This window comes from Loxodonta africana, chromosome 7, assembly GCF_030014295.1.
Source record: "Loxodonta africana isolate mLoxAfr1 chromosome 7, mLoxAfr1.hap2, whole genome shotgun sequence".
Classification (NCBI taxonomy): domain Eukaryota; kingdom Metazoa; phylum Chordata; class Mammalia; order Proboscidea; family Elephantidae; genus Loxodonta; species Loxodonta africana.
In genome coordinates, this window is record NC_087348.1 from 33,696,562 (window position 1) to 33,719,196 (window position 22,635).

The window sequence follows — 22,635 nt, forward strand, 5'->3', positions numbered from 1 at the left end:
TCAGGTTGTGGCCTGATGTTGTTTGTTCTCAGACAGAAGGACTCCCTTTAATAATTCTTGTAAGTTTGTTTTGGTTTTTAAGTATTTCCTTAATTTCTGCTTATCTGGGAATGTTCTAATTTCATCGTTATATTTGAATGAGAGTTTTGCAAGATATTGTATTCTTGGTTGGCAATTCTTTTTCTTTCAAGGTTTTATTTATGTCATCCCATTGTCTCCTTGCCTGCATGGTTTCTGCTGAATAATCAGAGTTTAGTCTTACTGTTTCTCCTTTGTATGTGACCTTTTGTTTTTCTCAAGCTGCTCTCAGGATTTTTCCTTTTCTTTGGTTTTAGTGTGTGTGATTATGATATGCCTTGGTGATTTTCTTTTGGGGTCTATCCTAGATGGGGTTTGTTGAGCTTCTTGGATGGTCAGCTTTTCATCTTTCATGATATTAGGGAAGTTTTCTGTCAGCAATTCTTCAATGATCCTTTCTGTGTTTTCTGTTTTTTCCCCTGTTCTGGAACTCTGATCCCTTGCAAATTTTTGCTTTTGATTGTATCCCACACAATTTTCAGTTTCTTCATTGTTTTTTTGATTTTTCCTCAAACAGAGTTGTAGCCAAGCATTTGTTTTCAATTTTGCTGATTCTATCTTCTATCATTTCAAACCTGTTCCTCAGCCCTTCTCTGGCATTGTCCATTTTTGAAATCTTGTTTTTTATCTTTTGGATTTCTAACTGTTGTTTTTGTATGATTTCTAGTTGTGAATTTATTTTGGCATTTTTTTCCTGTTTTATTTTCCTGAATTCTTCCATGTTTTTTGTCTGTATTTTCCATGAATTTGCCTACCTTTTCCATGAATTTGTCTATTTTTTCCTCATTTTTGTCTGCTTTTTGATTTAACTCTTCAACAGCTCTGAACATTAGAGATTTAAATTCCTTATTAAGTAGTTCTAGTGTCTTTGGAAAGTAATCTGGTTTTTTTTTTTTTAGATGACTTTTTTTAATATGTTTTGAAATTGTCTGCTATCTTTGGGACATTCAGTAGGTATTTTCTTCATTTATTGATTGTAGATCTGTTTTTTTAATCCTGCGTTTTTGTTTTATTTGGTTACGTCTAAGCAGGTGGGCTGTGCATTCTTTGTTGTTTACTTGTCTGTTGTCACGATACTTTTTACTTCCTTGTCCAATGGCTAGGGCCAGTCACTCAGCTATGGTGCAGCAAGGCAGGTCCAGCTAAAGGGATGGGGCTGGGATGGGTTGTTTGTGCCACATACTAGGGCCCACAGGGTGGGTCAGAATCAGTGCTCAGCAGGTTCTGGTAGGCCTTGTCTGTGCTGCTCAAGAGTTTGATGTTCAGGGTGTAATGCTGGTAGGCAGGAAGAAGGGGGTGGTTTTGATGTGTGGAGCCAGTATGGGTTTGGGGAAGAGGTTGTTGTCAAATTGGGTGTGTGTATGCATATATGGGGTCATTCCCTTCTGATTATACATCATTTGTAGTTTCTTTCCCTGACATGTCTCATTTATACATGAACAAAAAAATCAGAAGTTTTTAACCTGAAGAGGTGGGTAGAAACTGTAGAAAGGCCATCCTTGCTCTGAAGTTCTCCTTAGAAAAGAAATATTCTCACCTATTTCCTTATTGATCAGATGGCATGGACCTGGGCTTTGGAACAAGAAAATCCCAGATCTACATTTTGTTGGTGTTTTTGAATTTAACCTTTCAAAGCCTAAGTCTGCTAGTAGTAAGATAGGGATAATAAGACCTAACATGGACTGTGTCCTGGACACTAGCCACTGAACAATTGCTTTCCTTGCATTATTTTACTTTGTCATCAGCACAACACTCTGAAGTAGGCATTATTGTTTTTGTCAGCTTCTGTTTTCATTTTAAAAGAATAAATTAAAAAAAAAATCAACCCAACACTTAATGTATACTTATTATTTATTATTTGCTAAGCATACAGGTAGACACTTTTCTATAGGCCTTTATTGCTTTATAAGGAATGAATTAATTCATGTTAAGGTCCCATTTCACCTCAGATTTGTAAAGAAATATTTGGGGAAGTAGGCATGATTTCCAAGTGCATCTTAAACTGCAATCTGGAGTATTAAAAAAAAAAAAAACTAAACAACAAAAAAAAAAAACACTGCCATTGAGTCGATTCTGACTCATAGTGACCCTATAGGACAGAGTAGAACTGCCCTGCAGAGTTTCCAAGCAGCACCTGGCAGATTCAAACTGCCGACCTTTTGGTTAGCAGCTGTAGCACTTAACCACTACGCCACCAGGGTTTCTGATCTCACCTGAATTTGGAGACCGTCTCAAGAATAGGCTTGACACATTAAATACTAATGACTGAAGACCAGATGAGTTGTGGGACAACATCCAGGACATCATACATGAAGAAAGGAAAAGGTTGTTAAAAAGACAGGGAAAAAAAAAAAAAGGGAAGCAGAAGACAAATAATGCGTTATAATGCAACGTTCGAATACCTGGAATTAGAAAACCAAAAGGGAAGAACGCACTTGGCGTTGCTCAAGCTGAAAGAAATGAAGAAAAATTTCGGGCCTCAAGCTGCAATTTTGAAGGCTTCTATGGGCAAAATATTGAAAGGCACTTGTTGTTGTTAGGTGCCATTGAGTTGGTTCCCACTCATAACAACCCTATGTACAACAGAACAAAACTCTGCCTGGTCCTACACCATTCTCGTGATCATTCTTATGCTTGATCCCATTATTGCAGCCACTGTGGCAACCCATCTGGTTGAGGGTCTTCCTCTTTTTCACTGGCCCTCTACTTTACCAAGCATGATGCCCATGTTCTGATTATTAACAGATGTTGTTTGCAGATATTTCTTCTCATTTGGAGTGTGCCACATCAGCAAGCGAAGGTCCTGAAAGCTTAAACTCTCATTTTATGTTCATAGATTTGAAGAGCTAATATTTTAGACAGTGCTACCTTTAGACCTGGAAAAACAGAACCCTGTCCTAGCTTCCACACTTTGGAGTATCTTCTGCATAATTTTCTAAGTTCTTTAGCTCCTGGTATTGGGAAGTCCATGGTGACTTCCCGGTGGGGCACACCATCTTGGACCTGACTGCAAGGGTTCCTCCCTATTTCTCCTTTTCAAGTTGCTTATTCATACTCCAGAAACCCTGGTGGCACAGTGGTTAGGTGCTGCAGTGGCTAACCAAAATGTTGGCAGTTCGAATCCACCAGGCACTCCTTGGAAACTCTATGGGGCAGATCTACTCTGCCCTATAGGGTCGCTGTGAGTTGGAATATACTCAACGGCAACGGGTTTTGTTTTTTTTTTTGGTTGTTATTCATACTCTATCCCATCCATGGGGTCAGCCTGAAGATTTCAGAAGCTCTCATTCAGCCCAGATGAAGTTATGCCTGGTCTTGTGGCTAGGTCCATAGTTCCACTTGGGTAGTTTTGCAAATAATTGGCTTCAGCAGGTTGGATCTTTATTTTTTTTCACACGATTTCACTACATTGGGTTACCAGAGTGGTGCTGACACCCTGGCTTTGGGTTACACAGCACAGGTTCAAGGCTCTGGGATAAAAATGGTCCACTTTTGCTCTTTGGCATTGGGCCGAGTGTGTGTTGGCCCTTATCAGCTCTCATCTGTCCATGTCCTGACAGTGGTGCTGCTTCTGCCCTGAGGTTTTTGAGAGTGGGAGAAGGCATCCTTTACCCTGAGTGTCCCTTTTGCTGATACCCAGTGAGATCAGCCAATTTTTCCACAGGCTCCATGCCATGTGCCAGGCAGTTTTCTGGGGATTTCTGTCCTTGAATCACAAGGAGTGTGGTCTTTATTAACTAATTCTTTTGATCAGCGCAAACATCTAAAATTTTAATAAAAAAAAGCAACATTTGTTCTTTAAGCCCATAGATGATTGACATGAAGGTGCTTCTGGGCATTCACTTTTCTGATGAATCACTTCAATTTTACAGCTTCTGTGGGGTGTGAATAGCAATATAAATAAGTAAAGTGTTTAAAGATTGTATGGAGCAACTAATGTTTTGTTTGGAGCCTTTCTGAAGAGGCCTGATGGGCCACCTCCAGGTTTTCCCTCAAAGTGCAGTCGTTATGCTACATTCCATCCGAGTAAACACTACTGTCATTCATTCTTTTCAAATAAATGACAAGAGAAAAGATCTTCAAAAACAAAAATCGACACAGTTGCTATCAAGTTGGCTTTGACTCTAGGGGACCCCATATGTGTCAGAGTAGAACTGTGCTCCATAGGGTTTTCAGGAACTGATTTTTTGGAAGTAGTTGGTCAGGTCTTTCTTCTGAGGTGCCTGGAATTGGACTTGATCTTCCAACTTTTTGGTTAGTAGCTGAGTGCATTCACCATTTGTACCTCTTAAGGATAGAAATCAGACTTTTAGCTTCAAAGTCATAGAATACTGAGATCAAGTTTTGAGAGAAAAAATAATATTTGGATTAATCTATATATTTTTGCATATCTACAAAATATTATATTCTTTAATAAGCACTCATTGCTACCCCTGCCCAAGACAACACACACTATGCTCATGGATTGATACTGTGCCTTGTCCCAGAACTCGGCTCTTGCATTTAGTAAGATCTTAGGTGTTTCCATCCCAGAGTACATAGTGTTCAATTCCTGAACATAAAGGGAAGTGAAAGCATCTCCAAATAGAAACTCAGAAGCATTTAAAAAAGGAGAAAAAAATAACCTAATTGCTCAGGGCTATAAAAGTTTTGCAAACACGTAAAAAAATCCAACCACATAAAACCGCATCTTGGAGAATTATAATGACGGGAAATATTCAAACCCTGTGGGAAAATGAGAGGCAGCTCTACAGGTTCATGTCCTCTCAGGGAAACCTCTTTAAATTCCAGTTGGAACCAAAGAAGGAATCTTTTGCTTCTTCATTTTTGTTCCCTGAGAACTTGCTGAAGGCAGCACGGGAGAAGCAGCGGGAACATTGTTCACCTTGTGTGCCTGTGAAACTCTTTCTCTCTCTCTGAGGTGTAGAAGTCAGATTTGGAAACAATATTCAAATTTTATCCAGCCACTGAATGGAGTTTTCTGGATAAAGAATAGGAGGTCGCCATCACAGAATTTTCAAGGGATTCATTCATGGTGAGGTTTATAATTCACATATTTGCATTTTCTGAGGGATTGTCAATGTGTGATGTAGTGTCTAACAGTGTGAGTGTAGAAGTCAGAGTACCATGTATAATACATGGGTCGATCAATGAAGCATACACTTGGGCTAGTGACATCATCTTTCTGATTCTCAGATACCTCATCTTTAAAAGGAATAATGATGTTAGCAAGGTTTGTGGAAATATATGAAGCGATGCATGATAAATGCTCAGTAAATAGCAGCTAATGTAATACAGGAAACCCTGGTGGCATAGTGGTTAAGTGCTACAGCTGCTAACCAAAAGGTTGGCAGTTCGAATCCACCAGGCACTCCTTGGAAACTCTGTGGGGCAGTTCTATCCTGTCCTATAGGGTCACTATGAGTCAGAGTTGACTAGGCGGCAATAGGATGGGTAAAGTAACACAAACCTTTTTCTGGGTTAGAAGTACCAATTAAAGTATTATGAAATTAGATCTATTTTTAGCTTGTCATCTTCGAGTTAAATCCAAATAACTTAGGAGTGCTACAGGTACATATTTTGTCTTAGCTCTCTGTATGGCATTTTAGTTTATTCTTTCTGAATATATTCTCATTTATCATTTATCCCCAAACACGCTCCCTAGCCTGGTGTTTTAGATTGAAAAGTGGAATTTTCTGAGACTGTAAAGAATACTGCTGCAGGAGCATGGTACCCTGAGTGGTGCTTGGTTAGCAGTTGATCGTTTAACTGCTGTGCAACCAGGAAAACACCCACTGCTGTCAAGTCAATTTCAACGCGTATTAACCCTATAGGACAGAGTAGGACTGCCCCATAGGGTGGATTCAAATTGCTGACCTTTTTGGTTAGCAGCCACAGCTCATAGTAGCTTTTAACAACTGTGCCAATAATATAGGCTTTAATTTTTCTGCAAATATTACAAGGTAGGGCACTAAGAGTAAGAAAGAGAGATTTACTCAAATCACAGAGCAGAGTCTTCTGACTTGAAATTTTCACTAAGTGTGTTTTATGCCAAAAGTAGTGTTAGGTTTCTGTCTCAGAATTGTTCAAGAATGTTTAAATGACTGAAGCTCTGAACTGCTGTAGTGCTAGTTGGAGTGACTTGTGTCTCTTTCCTGAAATGAGCTAAGCTGTTAAGAGAGACTAAAGAAGCTCAGGCATCTAACAGGACGGACACAGGTGGAAACTGGGAATTATCTTTTAATTCCAGAAATAGCAAAAGTATAAGATGAGATGTTTAGAGAACAACATTGAGGGAGTGAAAAGCATCTAATGTGAAGAGAAGAGGTTCCTCAGGTTGTCAGAGAAGGGAATATGCTTAGGTAGGCAATAAAATATAAGTGTTGTTGAAGTAGATCATAATAATAACCTTGGATCAAAAACGCAGTGGACAAAGGAACTTAACTGGGAGAATAATTAAGAAAAGGATTTAAATTTATTCTTTTAATTTATAATAACCATATTTATATAGAAATACATACACATATGCCAGTGTGACTGCTAGGCACATCTTTATGTATATAACTTATTCTAAAGTATACATTTATATCTTCGTTGCTTGAAAGACAGTAACAAAAACACTACTTATAATGACTACTATTTGTTGCATATATATTTGAATGTTTTATACACTTCAAGGTTGAAACAGAAGCTTCTATTGTTTTCAGAAAGATTGGCATTATAATTAATTTTGCTGTTTCCTATTAAAACTATTAGGAAGGGGGCTAGTGGGCGGGGGGGACGGGGAGGCAAACTTGCAAGGTCACAGCCCCAGGAGATGCCTCAGAGCCCAGAGTTCACAGCTGGCCTTGAGGGAAACCTAAGCAATGCTTGGTACAGTGTATGGCTATCAAGAAAGGAAAGATCATGGAATCTTCTAGGAGAAATATGGGCAGAATAAGCTGCTTCTTAAGATGGAGACATGAACTTAAAATTGATATCAACGTGCATATGTTGTTGTTGTTGTTAGGTGCCATCATATCGGCTCTGACTCATAGCAACTCTATAGAACAGAGAAGAACTGCCCCATAGGGTTTCCAAGGAGCAGCTGATGGATTCAAAATGCTGACCTTTTGGTTAGCAACCACAGCTCTTAACCACTGCACCACCAGGGCACCAATGTGAGTATAAGTGCTGGGTAAAGCTGGACCTCATGGTATGGTGATTTATGGAAAGTATATGATAATTTTTGGAAACTCTGGTGGCACAGTAGTTAAGAGCTACGTCTGCTAACTAAAAGGTCCGCAGTTGGAATCCACCAGATGCTCCTTGGAAATTCTATGGGGCAGTTCTACTCTGTTCCATAGGGTTGCTATGAGTCAGAATCGACTCAACGGCAGCAGGTATAAGATAATTTTAAGTTTTCAGTTTAACAGTCTAACCCATATTATGTTAGCATGATAATTCCATCTACAAAAACAAATTATATTGAATAAATAATAAAATTATCGCCAAATACTACCTCCTTTTTCTGAACTGTTTATTTGATGTAAATTTGGTATTTTGGGTTTAACCTTGATTAAAAATAAAAATTTTGAATATTCATATGATTATGTAAAGATACATATTAAAATCCAAATTAGAAAAGAAAAAATCTCTATCATTTTCATATGTTCCCTTCTAGATTTTAAAATTATAATAAAATATCTATACAAATGGGTAGGAGTATTAAATTTTTCTTTTGTTTTTCTCATTTAACATATTGTAAAAATGCTTCATCTTCTGTGTCTTTATGTTCTTAATTTGCTTTTTATTCACAATATCATGCCCTATTAATTTGAAGTAGCCTGATTTACATAAACATCTTACTATTTTTAAACATTTTGGACATTTCTAAAATTTTATTTTTATAAATGATACTGCATCACCTTTTGTTATAAAACTTCTTCCACTTCATTTCACTTTTAGAATAATGGTTTAGAGTTGGGATAGCCACCATACACGATACAAATGTGTTTATGAGTCAGAAATATTTACTAAAGTGTTTTCCAAAAGGATTACATGAATGGAAACAGTTTCATTGCAATTTTAGCAATTAGTGTAATTTTAACAAAAAAAAAAAAAAAATTTTAGAAACATAATTTGTTCTTAGGGCGATTCAGTTTTCTAGCTCACTTTCTGTGTGTAGTCACTGCTTGAAAATAATACCAACCTCAGTACATCACATTTTTAAAACTCTATGCTTTGCCAGTCACTTTCATATTAACTGTCTTATTGGACTCTTGTTAAATGAGGCAGCTTAAACAAGTGTTACTGTCCCTACTTTATAGGAGAGAACACAGAGGCTGAGTGGTTTGTTCAAGGGCACGTGGCTAGTCCATGATGAAGCTGGCATGGCTGTCTTTTTGATAGCAGAAACTGAACAATTATTTTTTTTTTTTAAATAAAGTTTTAATTTTGCCTAATTTTAAATTTGCAGAGAAGTTGCACAGATGGCAAAGGGAGTTCTTGCATACTCCTCACCTAGCTCCCCCGATGGTAACATCCTATGTAACCCTAAGCACATTTGTAAAATCTGTGAACAAACATTGGAATATTACTATTAATGAAACTCTAGGCTTTATTCATAATTCCCTAGTTCTTCCATTACTGCCCTTTTCCTGTTCTAGGGCCCAGTTCAGGACAATTGCTTTTTAAATAACTTAAAATCATAAACCTTGAAGACATTGTATTCTCCACTGTCAACATTTTAATGCTAATTTTGGAAAACCCTTTTATCTGAAATCAGAAAGGGCTAGTTTGTTTGTATCTAATGAGCATTTTAATTCTAAAAGTGTATTGCTGTTAGAATTCCAAAAAAAAAAAGTGGAATGTTTAAGAATTATTTAATCATTAATATAGATTAGTATAGAACAATATAGAGTTTTTTAGACTTTCTTTGCATCAAGAAGCTGTCTGAAGTAGAAGTGGACTTCTATGGGTCTGAGAGCTACTGAGGGATTATAAAAGGTGTTTAAAGTGCTATGCATTAAAAAATAAGCATACCTACACTGTGACCAAATAAAGATTTACATATTTATATTAACGAAAGAATGACTCAAAGAGCTTATCAGTAAAAGTACTTATCAGTCCTGTTCATTGTAAAACAGGAATTAATAAAAATGTTGACAATTCTCTGTGTCAATGGTCTGGAGCTTTATCTCCTATTGAACGTTTTTACGTGTTATCTGATTCTATCGATAGGCATTCTTGTTATACTCACTTTCCAGACGTGGGAACAAGGATTTCAATAACTTGTGTTTTGAGAAATAACTGTATAGAAAAGCTTGGATTTGAACCCAGGCCTGTATGAGCCTGGAGTTGATATTGTTATTCATTTAACTTTTATTGTCTCTCTTGCTTTGGTTCTAGGCTAAACTGACTACTGTTGGATCACATACTGATATTCTTTAATTTTTAATAAGTGGTTGCTGACAGATCCAAGGACCTTATTGGGTTTAGTTAATACTCTTGTTTTCTGAGTGAAAGCTTGTAGCTAGATATGGGGTCAACAGTGATAGCACAATTAAAAAAAAAAAAAAAAATTCCCTAAACCCTGAGAATAAGAGGAAATGGTTGTTTTTAAAACAAGCAAACAGAAGACATTAATACACATAACTGTATATTTGTTAAATTCTAAGTTACATTCAACAAAGTTAGTTTATTGATAATTCTCATGATAAGCCACACTGTTCTTTTATTCGTCTTATGAGCAAACATATATTTATGTAAATTGCCTGATAAATTTCTGTTATACATGTAAGAAAGGACATCCTCATTCTTCAAAGCCCTGTCTGCCTATGGGAAATGAAGTCAAAAGTTGAAGTAATTATCTGATTGACTCATGGAAATGCTTTCAATGGGTAAAGTAGCTGGCTTATTAAGTGAGATAATAATAACCACAACTTGCAACAGTTCTTTATCACAAGCAACATTTTCATGTTTTCAAAATTGGCCCTCATAGTCCTGTGAGATGATCAGATAAGCTATGTATGAACTATCTTACAACAAGGTTATATAATTTTGAATCAGGTGGACCTTGAGGATTGTATTTGATCATATTGGGCCACATCCTATAAATAATTGGTTAATAATTGATAAAGCCTCAAGACTAGTTTATATTCAATATGTTGTTTCTTTTCCTTAACCTATCTGGTTGTTGTCATTTATATGTATATGATATGTACATATATGGTTGGGCCATTACCTTCTGATTGTAAAATATTTGCATTTTCTTTCACTGAGGTGTCTCATTTATACAAGAACAAGGGAATCTAAAGGTTTTAATCTTGAGAGGTAGGTGGAGGCTGTGGAAAGGGCATCCTTGCTCTGAAGTTCTCCCTGCAAAGAAACATTCTCACTTTTCTTATTGATCCAGTGCAGAAACTCTGGTTTTGGAGCCAGAAAATCCCAGATCCATCTTCTGTTGATTTCTGTTAACTTAACCTCTCAAAGCATGAGTTTGTTACCAGTAACATAGAGACAATGAGACCTCACCTGGACTGTATCCTAAACAAGACAGTGAGCGATTGCTTTCCTTGCATTATTTCACTTAGTTATCAACACAACACTCTCAAGTAGGTATTATTATTTTTATTGCCTTCTGTTTTCATTTTAAAAAGATGAAAAAAAACCCAATACTTAATATAATAAATATGCTTATCATTTGCTAAGCATATAGCTAGATGTTTTCATAGGCCTTCCTTTTTTTCAAGGAATGAATTAATTCATCTTTTAGGCCCCATTCAGCTCAGACTTTTAAAGAAACATTTGAGGGAGTAGACGTGATTTCCAAGTGCCTCTTAAACTGCATGCTATCTCTTCTTCTCTTTGCAGGTAAGGCAGTTCCCTGGTGAGAGATACATTCCCCATGCAAGTCATTCTGATTCCCACGCCATGGTCAATGACAGGCATAAGAAGTACACTACAGTCCTCCTTTCCTCAGAGCTTGGATGTGTTACAGAATTCTCTGCATCAATTCACTCTAATTAGCCACTGTGAACTAATCAGAGTTGGCACCTAAGATAAACACTATTTGTCATCTCTACCACATAGACTATTCCCCCTCCCAATTGAAATTCTGACTACTTTAAAGTATTTAACCTCAATTAACCTGATGTCTCACTATCATCTTCAACAAATTCCTAATTTTGTATTCTTAACAACAGAAGCTCTTAAAATAACTTGACATCTGATGCCCCAAAGTGTTGAAGACTGTGCTAATACTATAAGCTGCCCTGGGGAAAATTTCTTTTTCTTATAATATCAGATTCTACTTGGTCACTGTGGTAGGTTTCATCTTTTCTCTGAAATGATGCAAAACCAAAGCTTTGTTACTGAGTTCATCCTCTTGGGGCTTTCACAGAATCCAAACATTCAGAAAATAGTATTTGTTGTATTTTTGTTTATCTACATTGCAACAGTTGGGGGCAATTTACTAATTGTAGTGACCATCATCAGCAGCCCGGCACTCCTGGGCTCCCCCATGTACTTCTTTCTAGGCTTCCTGTCCTTCCTCGATGCATGCTTCTCCTCCGTCATAGCCCCAAAGATGATTCTGGACTCCCTCTATGAGAGGAAAACCATCTCCTTCGAGGGCTGCATGACCCAGGTATTTGCTGAACACTTCTTTGGTGGAGTGGAGATGATTGTTCTCACTGCCATGGCCTATGACCGCTATGTGGCCATTTGCAAGCCGTTGCATTACTCCTCTATCATGAACTGGAGGCTCTGTGGCATTCTGATGGGGGTAGCCTGGACAGGGGGCTTCTTGCATTCTGTGATACAAATTCTCTTTACTTTCCAGCTGCCCTTTTGTGGCCCCAGTGTCATTGATCACTTCTTTTGTGATTTGTATCCATTATTGGAGCTTGCCTGTACTGACACTCACATCCTTGGCCTTTTGGTTGTTGTCAATAGTGGTTTTATCTGCATCATAAACTTCTCTTTGTTGCTTATCTCCTACTGTGTCATCTTGCTCTTGCTGAGAACTCATAGCTCTGAAGGCCGGTGGAAAGCTCTCTCCACCTGTGGATCTCACATTGCTGTCGTGGTTTTGTTTTTCGTCCCTTGTATATTTGAGTATGCACGATCTCCATCTGCTTTCTCCTTCGACAAGATGGTGGCCATATTTTACACAATCCTAACTCCCCTGCTCAATCCTGTGATTTACACTTTTAGAAATAAGGAAGTGAAAAATGCCATGAGGAAATTGTGGACCAGATTGGTGATGGTTTCTGATGAAAAATAAAACATAATACTTAAAAAAAAAAAAAAAAACAACTTCAAGAGGGGGAAAAATAGACTTAGCCAAGAACTTTACGGAGGATGTCCATGTAAGACAGAAGGTAATGTAATGCAGCATAAAACACTACAATGGAGGCCCGGAAATGCTACTTCTGCCCTTAGGTTACTCATTATCTAAGAGTTGGCAGCTCAATATCCTTACAGGTGAACATAAGAGAGTTGAATTTTATTCTTATTTAGAATATAATAAGCAAAGGAAATCACTAAAAAGAGAAATCAAATTATCTACTTAACTTATTGCCATTCACACCATGCTTTGAAGAAGTTTCCTGGAGGGAAGACAAAAATACCTCAGTGATTAGGAACAGGAGCTTCCTGAAACACTTTCAGCTGAAAAAAATGTTTATATTTTGGATGCTGATCCCAGCTAAAGAGCCCTGTTGGTGCAGTGGCTAAGAAACTTGGCTCCTAACCAAAAAGGCAATGATTTGAACCCACCACCTGCTCCATAGCAGAAAGGTGCGGCAGTTGGTTTCCATAAAGATCACAATCCTGGAAACCCTATGAGGTGGTTCTGCTCTGTCCTATAGGGTCACTAGGAGTCAGAATCGGCTGTGTAGCATTTTTTTTTTTTAAGACTCATTACTGCTAACTAAAAGACTGCATTTCCCAGCACCTCATGTAGCTAGCTGTTACTGCATGACTAAATCCTGGCCAGGAAAATATAAATGAAAGTGGTAATGTAAATGGTAATTCTTTGAATGTTGAATTGTGGTTTGAACTCAAGCAGCCATGTTGGACCATGAGGATCTGTGTTAAGATTGCTGGATATGCAAGACTGAGGAACCTATAACCCTGATGTTGTTTAGCTATATAACTATCCCCATACTACTTGCCTTGGGCTTCCTTTATGTAAGAGGGAAATAAATTTCTATCTTGTTTAAGTGACTTTTTTAAAAAAAAGTAGGCTCAGAATGTGCATCTTCTGTTACATGTATGAGCTGTTTTGAACATTCCTGCTGTACTATTACCTGTCAATTAGATAGTACAAATTTTTTAACTGTTCTATGGAATCCCCAAATTAATTCACATTAAAAAGTCTTTAATAATAAGCATATTATTTAACAGCTCAACGCCTAACCTTTTTTTTTTTTTTGATGTTCTGACTTCTGAAACAAATAATGGTCTTAATGTTGTTATAAGGACTTGCTGTTACTAATGACTTGCTGTTACTAATATTAGCTTGCAAATTATACGATTACCTCTGTATTAGAATTTGAAAAATTCACTACTATTCCAGCCTCCATTCACTTATATGCTGCCTCCTTAACTGCTACTATAAATGAAGTATCTGTGACCCTTACCAAGGGCAACTAAACTCTCTTTTGCATGGGAACTCATCTCTTCACTGCTTACAAAGGACACTTGCCTAAGAATCTCTTCTGTTTCTTATAGCATCTGTGTTTTCCTTTCTACTGGATCAGTTACATTAGCAAGGAAGCAATTCATTAACTCTCATCTTTTAAAAAAAAAAAAAATTCCTTGACTCCACTTCATTATCTAGTATCCCATTTCATTCTCCCTCTTTTGCAGCAAAACTCAATAATGCTTATCTCCCGTTTCTCTCCTTCCATTCTTTTTAAACCCCCTTCACTCACACATAAATACCTAATGCTTTCTAAAAATCCTCTTCTCAAGGTCACCTTTGGCCTCTGCATCATTAAATCTAACAGCAATTGCTCATTTCTCATTTTATTAAATCCATTATCTGTGTTTAACTCAGTTGGTCTGTCCTTCTTCCTTCACATACTCTCTTTACATGACCAAGATTTCCAAATAAGTATCTGAGACCAGACTTCTTTCTTGAGGTGAAGACCTGAAAATCCAACTATTTCATGATATTTCCATCTAAATGACGAATAGAATTCTTAAACTGAACAAACCCAAAGCTGTATTCCTGGTTCTCCCCCCATCCCCAAACTGACTCTACTCACGTCATCCTCCAACTTGACTGATGGTGCATTTGGTCTATTTTTTTTTTCTAACTCCCTACTTTCACTCTACCAGGAAATCCTGTTGGCTTTAACTCCAATGCATTTACCAAATTCAAAGACTTCTTATCATTTTTAAAGTTGTCACCTAATTCCTAGCCACCGTCATCTTTCACCTAGGTTATTGCAGTTGAATTTTACCCAGTCTCCCTGCTTTTATCTTTGCATTCCCTTCCCCAGTAGCCTACCATGAGCAAGACAGCTACAGTTACCATTTAAACTCATAAGTCGGATCATATCATAAATCTACTCTACTGCAATGGCTCTCCATGTAACCCAGGGTAAAAGCCGATACCATACAAATGTTAAATAATAAGCAACAGTAATCTCGCTACCCTCCCACCTCTCTGAACTCCTCTCTGCTGGCTGATCCCTCACTGGCTCCTCTGTCCATGTAGCCCCTTTCTGTTTCTTTTATTGACCATTTATGCTCTTGCCATAGGGAAGGTAAATAAATTGGCTATTCCCTCTCTCTGGAATCCTTTTCCAGAAAAATGGAAGTTGTGTACCAGATAAAACTTCAAGACAAAAGAAATCAAAACAGGCTTAACCAAGAACTTTACAGGAGATGGACCCTATAAAACAGAAGGTAATGTAATGCAACTGTAAAACACTAACGTGGAGATCAGGAAATGCTATTTCTGCACTCAGGTCACTCATCATTTCAGAGATGGAGCTCAGTAAACTTATATGTAAAGAGAGTTGAATTTTATACATACTTAGAATATAATAATGTAAACAATATAAGAGAGGGATCAGATTTTCTATTAAAGTCATTGCTATTCACAGTATGCTTTGAAAAACATTCACAGAGGGAAGACAAAAAATGTCTTAGAGATTAGGTACAGGAACTTCCTGAAACTATTTAAATTGATAATAAAGTTTATTTTCTAGGACACTCATCCCAGTTAAGGAGCCCTGGCAGCACAGTGTTTAGCACTTCCCCGCTAATTGACAGGGTAGCAGTTGGAACCCACCAGATACTGTGCTAGAGGAAGATATGGCAGTCCGCTTACATCAAGATTACAGTCTAGAAAATTCTATACCAAAACAAAACAAAAAGCATTGCAGTCCAGTTGATTCCAGCCCATAGCGATCCTATAGGACAAAGAAGAGGTGCCCCATAGAATTTCCAAGGAGAGCCTGATAGATTCAAACTGCCAACCTCTTGATCAGCAGCTGTAGCTCTTAACCACTACACCAGCAGGATGTTCTGGAAACTCTATGGTACAGTTCTACTCTGTCCTTTATGGTCGCTTTAAAGTGTTAAAAAGCAAAGATGTCACCTTGAAAACTAAGGTGCACCTGACCCAAGCCATGGTGTTTTCAATTGCCTCATGTGCATGTGAAAGCTGGACAATGAATAACGAAGACTGAAGGAGAATTGATGCCTTCGAATTGTGGTTTTGGTGAAGAAAATTGATATACCATGGACTGCCAAAAGAAGGAACAAACCTGTCTTGGAAGAGTGAAACCAGAATGCTCCTCAGCAGCAAGGATGGTGAGACTATGTCTCACATACTTTGGACATGTTATCAGGAGAATTCAGTCCCTGGAGAAAGATAACATGCTTGGTAAAGTAGGGGGTCAGGAAAAAAGAGGAAAACTCTTGTCAAGATAGACTGACATAGTGGCTACTACATAACAATGAATGCAAGGATGAAGTAGGACCGGGCACTGTTTCATTCTGTTGTATACAGTGCCCCTATGAGTTGGAACTGACAGGATGGCACCTAACAACAACAACCACATGAGTTGCAATTGACTGGATGGCAATAGGAGGCGATAGCAATAAGTCTGATGTAAAAACATATTTAGGAAACCCTGGTGGCATAGTGGTTAAGAGTGACAGCTGCTAACCAAAAGGTCAGCAGTTTGAATCCCGCAGGAGCTCCTTGGAAACCCTATGGGGCAGTTCTACGCTGTCCTATAGGGTCGGTATGAGTCCAATTTGACTTGACAGCAGTGGGTTTTTGGGTTAAAAACACATTTAAATGTATTTACAATATTAAAACTTTAGAACTTTGAGTTTGGCAAATGAATGTAATTATTGCTGAGATTAGTTCCTTGGCCTTGAAAATAACTGCAGATCATACTTTAATATAACACAGAGAAGAATATTTCAAATAAATTCTGTATTCTAGTTATTTTCCCATATGTATATAAAAATTAAGCTAGTATATAAAGGTATTATCTTCTACCTACTCTTTTTCTCATTCTCCAATCCCTTACAAAAATAAATACTTTTATTAATGATTTGAATTTTTTTCTGAAGGCAATTTTCCATTTTATTAATCTGGTTCCATTCTTCCTGGAGTTTTTGAATTTTCCACTAGAAGCCTCCTCTTGATAAGATGAAAATGAATAAGGTTTAAAGTAGGACACTAATTCTTCTTAAAACTATACTTGAGAAACACTTGGATCAAAACCCAAAATACCTTGGTTGTCATCTGTTCTCACCTCCCATAAGTGAATGTTCCCATGATCAACTGGATTCAAGAGCACCCTGGCATTGTTAAGGCAGAAACTGAAGTCCAGTTAGATAACCCAGTCATTCAGTCTACAATGAATATTTAATAAATACTCATGGTAAGTTTACCTCAGATCTTGATAGAACATTAAGGTATCGTTTACCAATCTTCTCACCTTTTGGCAGTTTAATGGTCTCCTTTGAAACTTTTTTTTTTCCAGTTGATTTCTAGTGGATTTTGACTTCTGGTGTTCCCATGTGTACAGAGTAGAATTGCACTCCATAGGACTTTTAACCAAGCCTGTTGTTTTCAATCACCTCATATGCATGTGAAAGCTGGACAATGAATAAAGAAGACCAAAGAATTGACACCTTTGAATTACGGTGTTGGCAAAGAATATTGAATATGCTGTGGACCCCCAGAAGAACAAATCTGTCTTGGAAGAAATACAGCCAGAAAGCTCCTTAGAAGCAAGGATGGAGAGACTACCTCTCATATACTTTGGACATGTTATCAGGGGGGATCACTCCCTGGAGAAGGACGTCATGCTTGGTAAAATACAGGGTCAGTGAAAAGGAGGAAGATGCTTAGTGAGATGAATTGACACAGTGGTTGCAGCAACGGATTCAAGCACAAAAATTATGAGAAAGGCACAGGTAATGCTTGGTTGTCTTGTACTTGGGGCCGCTATGAGTGGGAACCCACTCAATTCCACCTAACAAGAGCAACAACGAGGATTTTCAAGGCTGGGGCTTTTTGAAAGCATCTTGCCAGGCATTGCTTCCCAGGCCTCTGGGTGAGTTCAAACCACCAACCTTCCAATTAGTAGGCTGCTACTTAACCATTTGGGCCACTCAGGGGCTCCTCTATTGGCTAGTGTCATTTCCCAGGCCAAGAATGTTTATGGCATTACTGTACATATCTCATTACAAGAAAAGAGTTTTAGATTTGTAATTAAGAGACTTGGATTCTAGACTCAGTACTGTCACTGACTGTGACCCTATGTGAGCTATGTCCCTTCTCTGGGCCTGAGGTCTACAAATTTAGGGAGGATTAATAAGAACACATGCACGTTTCTTCTGCACTTTACTGAGTCAGGATGCTTTCTTTTCATATATCTTTTACTTTTTACAGAAACTTTTTAAACTTCAATCTGCTTGTTCCCATTTAATTGATGGGGAATCTGAGGCTTGTGTACCCTAAATAACTCACCAAAAACCTTCCTCATGAGTCTGTCCCGTTATAACAAAAAAATCCAGGTGTTGGGCTTGCCTTTCTCCGAGATTGGGCATGCTGGTTGCCACTAGGCCTTTCAGCAAAATTGGAAAGCATGTTGCAATGTATGTTAATGGCATCCTGCCTTCGTTTCTCTCTCTCATCCCTTTCCCTCTTCCCCACTGCAGACTTCTCATGTTATCCTCGCTGAAGATACCTGGCAGACACTAGGCAATTTTGAGGTCAGAGTTCTGGGTAGTAACATGGTCTTCGAAATAGGAAAGTAATTTTGCAATGCAATCTGTCCCATTTTTAATAACTTTCAACCCCATTAAAAAAACAAAAATCCAACTTTCTTCCCTATGAGTGGAAAAGCACACATTTTCAAAAATAAAAAGAAAACATAAGCATTCAATATTTTCTTTCCCTTTTCTTTCTCCCTTTTTTTTTTTTTATGAACCAACTTAAGCATAGGTGGAGTTAGAAACAGGAGAATGTAACATTAGTAATAATGTTAAAATTAATAACTTACAAAAGAAGAAATTGAAATTAAAGAAGTTAGGAAACTTGTTTAAATTCACAGAACACATAAGTGGTGAAGCCAGAATTCATGTCTACCACACATATTTCACTTATCTGAGCCTTTAATTGGCTTCAAGACTTTCATGCTACTAGAAGAGATGGGTTTACACAATTCTATGGAGAAGGGATTGAGGTTTCCTCACAGGCATTCAGAGTGAGTTGGAGTTTAACTAATTGGCCCCAAGGTTTGCTTTTGCTCTAGGACTGTCTGAGCTGGGTAGCTCACTGGACCATATTTAGGGACGAGGCTTGGAGTAATGGCTTCTTTGGAGCTCCTGAGGCTGAAAGCCTGTCATAGGCTTCTGTAAATTTTTATGTGAATTACTATAAATACTCAATGCAGTAAAAAGAGAAACATTAACTCATGTTTTCCAAAAAGAACCTGTAATAAGGGGACTGGCTTCAGAGGCATTTCTCTTTTAGTGTACCAAAATAGTTTTTTTTTTTTAATATATATATATAAAAGTGTTTTCAAGCACGAGATTAATAAACTTTTGCTATTTTTTTTTTTTTTAACTGCACTGCCTCACATGTGTCATTGACCCACTTGTTTTGTGTAAGCTACTGCTTCTGGGGAGAAACCAGGTAAAGTCTCCCTATGCAGAGTTCCCTGTCCCCATCAACTCCCCACTCTCTGTAACCTTCTGTGAGAGAAAGCATCCGTAAATGTCAAGGAAGAATTGTTTCCATGTTTCAGCGAGGCTTCATATGATTCATTTTCTAAGCACATTAAAACTGAAATATGAACAATATTCTTTATTAGAAATCATATGTCTGTTCATAAGAAAAGAGGTGAGCTTTTCAAAAGTCTATCTGGAATATTTTCTTTGCAATACTTCCTCAAAATTGACTTGGCGACATCTATACTCTGATAGAACCCATACTCAGTCTGCAATCTGAAAAAGATGAAACTCCTAGGGAGTATTTCCACCAGTGAAGGGTTACAGTGGTTCAGGATTCCTAAGGCTTACCTGTCCTCTGAGCAAAACTGTTCTATTTGTCAAAGGTCTTCCTGCTTACACAGGGGGAAATCATCTACACCATGGCGTTGAAGCCAGCCTGGCAGAAATGTCTATTATTGGGGGTCCTCTCATTTAAAGAGTTTGATGTTCAGTGGTGATGTTTCTGGGACTGGGTATAAAAGAGTGCTGTACTCCTACATGCTTGTCCTGGATTTTCAAGACCTAGGGCAACCCTTGATCATCATCTACAACAGCATACCATGTCAGATTGGGGCAAGTACAGTGGGTCAGGGAGAAAAAAGTTGAACTCTGTGATGAAATCTTGGGTCACAATACCCTCAATATCATTCTTTGCTCGCCTCCCCCCATATGTCTTTCTGTATCCCATATACTCTTGCTCTTCTTCCTTCCCTGGAATTCGCTCACTGTCACTCTCCTCGGTCTCCTGCTTTAACTTTATCAAGTCTCTGAACTTTCCTTCCCTTCATTATTATTTGTAACGTACCTAGTTTTCTGCTTTGATATTTGTCTCGTCATGAAGTTTACAGTGGTTGATTTTGGAGTCAGGACAGAAACTTAAGGTGTCAGTTCACATCATTTTCAGCTGAATAGGGACTTCTCTTTTCTAGGATGGATGGTTGGGATTTGATGATTTGTATGACTTGCAGGTAAAATGCTGGAGAGAAAGCTATCTAGTAGTATGCAAGCCATTTTTATAGCTTGATTATACTAGGTAAAACTCTCTATTACAGATGAATATTTGTACTTAAAGAAAACAATATACATGGCCAGTTACCATGCCAAAAAGTGCGCAGGCCAAATGAAATAACAAGAGTGAAAACCTGTTTAAATTAAGGACACTCAAGAAGAGTATATAATCTAGGATTACCTTATTCAATTCAATACCTGTCTAACAAAGCACATGGGAATATAATACCACGGTGGATAGAGGTATAAATCTATTTTTCTGGGAAGAAAAAGGAGGACTTTTGGGCCCAGGTATAGAGCTTTCCATAAAAATAGAGAGAGAGAGAGAAATTTGGGTCCAGATATAATTTGAATTGTTAACATTTCAACAGGTAAAGTAAAAATTAAGGATTTTAAAGAAGAACAAAGAGCAAACTCCGCTACTGGGATGTCTCTCAGTATCAGGGGGTAGGATAGCTCAGGGGTATTAGGAAATAAAGGCTGAACTCAGTGATAGAGCTCTGAGGCACTGTTGGTCTGTGCTAATGCATGCATCTTAGTAAAGTCCTACTGCTTGCCTATCTTCAGGTTCCAAATCTTCTCTTTGCGTATTTAAAACAAAACCAAATAGAATTGCATCACTTTCGTGGCCGTCCATTATTAGCCCACAGGCTTACCACTTAAAACTTTTTGATTTAATGAGAGTGTAGTTTTTATGACGGCTATTTCCATGTTTACCTGAAGCAATGCATCTTCTTACCATCTTTTACTCACTTTCTAACCTAACCGCTCTTCTCTTCTCAGAAAATGACAGGCTTTTTTTGTCTTTAGATCCTATCGGGGACTTAGTGTATCAAAACTAAGTAATAATTAATTCATCTTTTCTTTTACATTTGTCAGAGATAATTGGAACTGCCAGCCAGAGCTTCCAGTTGTCATAACTAATGTTATCACATTGAGTTAATTTTGTTTCAGGTGGACTACAAAGAAACTCAGAGTTTTATTTGTATTATGCAGCTTTATTACAGGGATAGGGTCGCTATGAGTCGGAATTGACTTGACGGCACTGGGTTGGGTATTACAGGGACAAATTGAGTTACTAACTTTGAAATATTAGTTCTGCTTAGGGAAAATCTGTATAAGCTTAATCAGTACTTTAGTTCCAGAGAACCTAGCTGGAGACTTCGTTTTCACACATTCAAATCTGTAACTCCATTACTATCTCATTTTTTAACCTTCACTGACCTTCACTTTATTCTGTAGGATTCTCTCTACTTTTGGAACCGTAATTCATTAGGTATTATCATACATAAAAAATATATATATATATTTTTTTTATGCATAAAAAAACAAAAAAATGTTTTTTTTTTATATTTTTGTGTATAATTCTTACATAACTCATTATCTTATTCAGAGGTATATTTTCCTTCCAATTTGACTGTAAGGAGCCTAAAGACATATTTCTATGTCCCATTGTAGCTACCACAGATCTGAGTAGGTTCTTAGTACATGTGATGGCTGATCGAAGGTGTTATTGGCTCACTGATGGATTGGTGGTTAATCACAAAAAAGAAGAGTATCTCAGAATCATCCTAAAACAAATTCTAGATCTTTTGAGATTAGTATTAAAAATTACAGAAATAATATAAGACAGGATAAAGACATAACTCCCCAATTGAAGACTGAACTATATAAATATGAAAAGGAAAGAGCTCAAACTTTAAAGATATTAAAAAATTAACTGACATATATATATATATGTATAAAATTTGGAAAGCAAAATATGAGAAATAAAAAAAATATAAAAATATTATACTTATTGCCAGTAATCAAGGAAACGTATAACATAGTTTTAATTATACTCATCAAGCAAATGAGATAATGCTTCAAGTTAGATTTTCATTATAAATGTTTCATATTCCTGTGATTTTAGGAAAAAATCCAGTTTTTTACATAAAAAAGTATATTTAAAAATATGTATGTACATATATATATATGTACATGTATAACTCTGAAAAACCTGGAAGGACATGTAAGGAACTATTAGTTACCTCTGTAAAGTGTGATTGTGAAATCATGAATTTTACAAGGAGATTTTATTTTTTACTCTGTAATTTATTGTAAATGTTAGATATACTGTAGCGTACATATATTTATTTTTTAAATAAAATATTTGTAATAATTATTGATACAACAAAATCAGAAAGTTTATTTGACAATGATTACCAATATTTATGAATATAATATCTTTTGCCTCAATAACCCCCTGGAAATGTACTTGCCAAAATGACTAAATATAAAGACTGTACATGAGATGAGGTTCAG

At 37.2% G+C, this 22,635-nt stretch overlaps 1 protein-coding gene across 1 annotated transcript; it reads left to right on the plus strand.

Annotated features, from left to right (window-relative positions):
• Positions 1 to 11,169: 11,169 nt before the first annotated feature.
• LOC100672150 (olfactory receptor 4C15) lies at positions 11,170 to 12,691 on the plus strand. The gene has a single exon (XM_010592278.3). The coding sequence runs from the start codon at positions 11,408 to 11,410 to the stop codon at positions 12,344 to 12,346; it is 939 nt and encodes a 312-aa protein (XP_010590580.2). The 5' UTR covers positions 11,170 to 11,407; the 3' UTR covers positions 12,347 to 12,691.
• The last annotated feature ends 9,944 nt before the right edge of the window (positions 12,692 to 22,635 follow it).